At 55.1% G+C, this 5,942-nt stretch overlaps 1 protein-coding gene across 1 annotated transcript; it reads left to right on the forward strand.

Moving 5' to 3' along the window:
* Positions 1-3,152: 3,152 nt before the first annotated feature.
* On the forward strand, positions 3,153-5,383 carry vvl (ventral veins lacking). The gene has a single exon (XM_075695841.1). It carries the CDS (start codon positions 3,203-3,205, stop codon positions 4,442-4,444), a length of 1,242 nt encoding a protein of 413 aa, XP_075551956.1. The 5' UTR covers positions 3,153-3,202; the 3' UTR covers positions 4,445-5,383.
* The last annotated feature ends 559 nt before the right edge of the window (positions 5,384-5,942 follow it).

The raw sequence follows: 5,942 nt of genomic DNA on the forward strand, positions 1-5,942 counted from the left end.
ACGGCGTATAAGACTAGCTGGCCGCAACATTCCCTTTCGCAATTCTTAATTTTCTGTAGGAAGTGTTTTCTCTTTGTCACTTTGAGTCGATGCGTGCTCCTCGCACGAACGGAAGAAGGCGTGACATTTCATATATATCTGAAGCGGCCAGAGGGCACAAATAATCTTATTCGATGTGGAAACGTGAGCAGGCTGAAAAACCTGACTATATATAACACCGTAATGCATGTCTTTCATACATTGATTAATTAATGCTCAGCATGCGAAGGACCATTTGCCACTGGAGTTAAAGTTTTCACGGTTCTTATACCCTGAATTCCGCAGAGCTAATGGACAGTTGGCTTTCAGAATTTTATCGCGAGCACGAAAGCCACATGAAAAATTTGACCGCCATATTACATCTGATCCCGGTTTCGATGAAAGTTGTCAGTTGAAAGATTTTATTTTCTTTCGATGAGGGCGCTTTTGCTCTGAAAGTTTCTACGGACATGTGCGGCCGTCGCTTAGTAATTTGAAGGGCATCAGAAAAAAGAATTTAAAAAAAAGCCCAAGGTAACCACATTAAGCTTGCAAAGTCGATACAGCAGTAAGCAAAGAAAAATAATTCTCACCGTTTTATCACTTCTGAAGCCCCTCGAGGTCAATCCGGCTTGTGCGACAACTTGGAAGAAATGGGAAACGCTATAGATATAGAAAGTGGTCCATATTGTGCACGACAAAGTCGGGCACGGACGACCGTGTATGTGTTGGTACGTGTCAGGGTCTGTACATACAGGACAGTGTCGAAACATGCCACAAGCATAATCCACGGCCTGCGGAGGACACCAGACATGAAGCGGCCGTTCTCCGGCGCCGCCAACTCCGTATATATCGTCTCACAGCGAAACGATCCGGAAACCTTGTCAAGCGCCGAAGGTTCAACCCGCACAACGCTATAATGTCGTGTCCGCTCCTTATAAACTGCAGCCTTCACACAAAGATCGCCGAGCACCACCGGTAGTAGACCTCGTTGATCCAGTCGTCTCTGCGACATCCTCGTGTCCGCAACAGCATGGCCACGCACAAACGAGCGTATAGCAGCCTTGGGTCGGCCGCAGCCAGTGACTGCGCAAAACACGCGGGAGTGTGCAAAGGAATGTCCTCCGGGGTATGTCTCCTCTGAGCGTGTGCGCAGGACCGGGACACAGGAGCCAGAAAGGAAGGGAAGGGGGGGGGGGGCATATTCGCAGGAATCACCCCTGCTAGTGGGTGCTCCCCCGGCTTAACGTAGTGACTCCTATTTGCACTGATCGGAATCCAAAAACGCGCTGGCCAGTTCGGTGCCTGCGAGGCCTACAACACTGCAACGGCCGCGTCGGAAGCCGGAGGAGACGCGAACATTAATAAAACATTTCCGACGGGCCTAAACAGCGGAGGATAATGCGTGCAGCTGATCTGCTGTTCACTGTAATGCTGCCGCCGCTACACTTGCACGCTGTATGAGCGTGTGTGTGTATGCTTTCGTGTTGTTGGCTTGTCCCACACGTTCGCGATACCTTTTTTCGTGGTTTCGTTGTTTTAATGCCGGGGACCAGACGAAAAATGCCTCTCGTACGCGCGAAGTCTCGCCTTGCCACGAGTGTGCACACCTGTGTACGTGAGCTGCGCGAACATCACAGCCTGCGCGGCTTAATACGGCCACGTTCTTGTGTAGTCGGAAGGTCAGCCGGTGTTCTCCTGCAGGTATATAATATAGTACGTAGCACAGTACAAGGTTCGCTTTCCATGTCAAAGGAAAGCTGTAAGCACTTCGCTTGCATTGAATTTCGGAACCGAACGAATACTCGGCACAGTTCAGGAAAGGCGCAGGATAGATTCACATGTGCTAATGTGCTATATATGTATATATATATATATATATATCCTGGACAGGATATACCACCCCCCCCAAAAAAAATTATATATATGTATGCGGCTGTGAAATGCTTCTTGCTCAATTAACCCTGTAACGAAAAGAGCATGAGCCGGATTGCATTATTCGTTACGAATACATTACAATAGGGAGCTTGTACCTGGTCTGCCACTAAAGCTTTACCATAGTTATACGTGCTTAAAATCAACAAAGCAAACAGATTATTTCTTTTATTATTATTGTTTGCCTTCGCCTTTCCGACAACATCCCAGGAAGGAGTGCTCGATAACTCGCAGATCTTGGCAAAATCACACTGATATACAGGGCTCGGATCTTGTTTAACTGTGCCTGGCACACGTTACGCCAACTGATGCAAGCAAGCATTATGGTAGTGACACCCCAGTGCAGGGTAGCAAATTTTATGTGCATTTGGCATACCACCCCGCATTTCATTTCTTCGCGCTCAATATGTTTTGGAGTTAAATATGCGATGTGTATATATATAGAGTTTAGCTGGAAATGCACTCAAACAGATCACCATCGTCGTGTTTATTTTCCACGCACGCAGGGCTTCATTCACATCTGTCTTGATACCATGCAAGCCAACATTTGCGTCCGGGATACGATGACAGCTGCGCCGCTATATAGAATAGTATGGCATACGAACGCGAGATATTAGTCAAGCAATGCAGGGCCTTCTAGAGAAACGATCGCGAAGAGATGCATCAAATGTGTGACGCACGAGGAACTTCACAACAAGGACACGAGGCTCCAAAGGCTGTAAAAAGGCTTTTATTTAGCTGCTATTTTCAAGAGGGAAATAAACCGACAAGAGCAGCTGTGAAGAAAAAAAAAACTAGTTTATTTGACGGATTCGCGCATCGCTTTAAATGAAAGGATTCAGCGCGAGCTTCAAGTCGAACACGTCCCGTAACGCCCGCGACTGTCTCGCGACCCGAAAGTGAAGACCGTCGATAGTCGAGTGCCACCGCTGCCGGTCGGCGCGCGCGTTCCGTCGAGCTCACCCTCGCGACGCCTCGTTGTTGTACGGGGCGTCCGCGCGTCGGCGCCACCGCCGCGTCGGTCGCGCGGTGCTCTCGGGCGCTGCGTCCCGCCCGCGGGCCCCCTGCGCGCGTGCGCAGTCCGGCCCCCTCGGAAGGCGGCCCCACGAGAGGTGCCCTCCCGCGGGCCCCTCCCCTCCCGGCGAGCAGTGGGGGCGCCCCCGCGGCGGCGGCGTCGGCCCCTCGGGCCGCATAGCGAAGCCAGTGCTCGGCCGAGTCAGATGTGCGCGGCGCCCGTGCGGAGGGCGGCATGGCAGCAGCGTCGAACCCGTACATCGGCACGTCGGCAGTGTCCAGCCTGACGTCGGTGCACCTGCCGCCGAGCCAGGCCATGCAGGTGGCGGCATCGCAGCCGACGGCGGGCTACGGCCGCGAGCCGCCGGAGATGAAGTACATGCCGCCGCAGCCGCACCACCAGGGAGGACCCAACGGCCTGTCGAGTCACCACCACCACCAGTGGGTGTCGTTGCAGACGGACGCCTCCATGTGGTCCATGGGGCCCGGCGGCATGGCCGACATCAAGCCAGCTCAGGCGGCCGAGCTGGGCCACCACCACCCCTTGAGCGGGGGCCACCATGCGCGCGCGGCCACCGCGCAGCACATGGGCTCGTGGCACCCCGCGGTGTCGCCGCACATGGGAGCCATGGGCGGCATGCACCCGCAGCACCACCAACACCACCACCACCCGTACGGCGGCATGAACGGCATGCTGGGCGGCGCGGCCCACCCGGCCATGCGAGAAGTCCCTCACGCCGACCAGGTGCCCCCCCACCCGCACATGCACGGGCAGCACGACCCGCGCGCGCTGGACCACCACCACCACCGGCACCCCAGCGAAAGCGGCGAGGAGGAGGCGCCTAGTTCGGACGATCTGGAACAGTTCGCCAAGCAGTTCAAGCAGCGTCGCATCAAGCTCGGCTTCACGCAAGCCGACGTCGGGCTCGCGCTCGGCACGCTGTACGGGAACGTCTTCAGCCAGACTACCATCTGCCGGTTCGAGGCTCTGCAGCTGAGCTTCAAGAACATGTGTAAGCTCAAGCCGTTGCTAGCCAAGTGGCTCGAGGAGGCCGATTCGACCACAGGTTCGCCTACGTCCATCGACAAGATCGCCGCCCAGGGACGCAAGCGCAAGAAGCGCACCAGCATCGAGGTGTCGGTGAAGGGCGCCCTCGAGTCGCACTTCCACAAGCAGCCCAAGCCGTCCGCCCAGGAGATCGCCTCCCTGGCCGACAGCCTGCAGTTGGAGAAGGAAGTGGTCCGCGTCTGGTTCTGCAACCGGCGGCAGAAGGAGAAGCGGATGACGCCGCCCATCAACCAGCCGCAGGCTGGGGCACCCGGCGGACCCCCGACGCCGGACATGATGATGTGCCACGGTGGATCGCCCGGAGACATGCACCACCACTCCCCGCCGGCCATGATGCAGTCGCCGCCGCCGCCGCCCCCTCCTCCACACTCGGCACTCCACCCGGGTCAGTCGCTGGCGGCCCACTGACCCACGCTGTACCCCTGCCTATTCAGCTGCGACGACGCCTAGCCGTCGCCGGTCTGCAGGACAGGGGTGCGCGAGTGCGCCACACCCGCCGCGTACAAAAAAAGTGCAATCCCTCCCCCCGACCCGCACCCCATCACGTGCTCCGCGGCTGCTGCTGCTGTGGTGGTGGGTGCCGCCGCCGTGTTGTGTGGCCGGACGGGGTCGCCCCGCTGTTTGTACATAACTACTACACACGCCGTGTGCGGACGATCCTGCCGGGGCCTTCTCCCGCCACCGGACCGAATGCCTCCAGTGTGCTGGTGGTGGGTGCGCAGTGTACGTACACGATGGTGCGTGCGCGGTCCCGTTTCTCGCCACCGTGTGAGCGAACCACGATCCTTCTCCGAGGGGGGCGACAACACGCTGCAGCAAGAAAACAAGGTGCCAACCAACGACTCTGCCGACGGTCGCGACGTCCTGCCGGAGCGGCCTCCGCTTCGTTTTGCAGCAAAAGTGACGCGACAGCCTGTATACACACAACACCACGCGCACTTACTTGGACGACACCACAACACTCACGACACGCCACTTCGACTCGCGTTTTCACACGTTATACTATGGCGCGTTTCTCCCCTCGACACCCACACTGAGACGGAGACAGGCATGCCCAACTAGTCCAGGTAGGCAGACATCACTTCTCTCGCTCACTTCGCCGGGTCTTTATTTCAGTTTTTTTTTCTTCTTCTTTTAGCCGAGCGCGTTTTCCTGTACGAGCTTGGCTTTTTTTTTTTTTTTTGTCTGATCACTCTGCCGAAGGATTTTTTTTTCTTTTTGATGCACGTTCCTCCTTGGTGCGTCCATTACTATAGTACTTCTTGTTTTACCCTTTCACTAAGCTCTGTTGTCATGACTCCACTGCATTTATGTTTACTGCCGATTTTTTTTTTTTTTTTTTTTTTTTTTTTTACCGACTGTTCTGCCCAATGGATGCGTCTCTTCGCAGTTGCTCGCAAGCGATCAGTAGACAGTGACCGCGTGTAAAACGCAAGTGACCGAGTAAGAAAAAAAAAAAGGTGCCCATTTATTCGTACAAATAGAATTCCTTTTTCATAATGAGAGAAAGAATAGTAGGGCCAGGGTTGGGGGCGGTGGGGTAGACTGTGGGTTAAAGTAACGGAAGTAGCAATTTGAAGAAGTCATCGAGATATCATTGCAATAGCATAGCCAACCCGTCAAAGTTCATATCCATTTAATAGCATATTGACGGACCGCTGGTGACATCACAGCACACCGGTATCGCATCAAACTTAGACGTGCCTTTTGAAAGAAGCCAGCGCGTTTGCTTAAACGCATATCAACAAGTGGCGTTCGCAACTGCTTAGAGCTCGCTCCAGAGGGTCTTGCTATGAGAACAGCCCGCTTCATTTTTCATTGCCCGTGCCTCGCGGGTAGCGCCCGTGCGAACAGTCCACATCGGTCGTCCCGCACGTGCGGGGGACGATCGCACTGTCTTTCACAA

This window comes from Dermacentor variabilis, chromosome 6 (genome assembly GCF_050947875.1).
Source record: "Dermacentor variabilis isolate Ectoservices chromosome 6, ASM5094787v1, whole genome shotgun sequence".
NCBI classification, from domain to species: Eukaryota; Metazoa; Arthropoda; class Arachnida; order Ixodida; family Ixodidae; genus Dermacentor; species Dermacentor variabilis.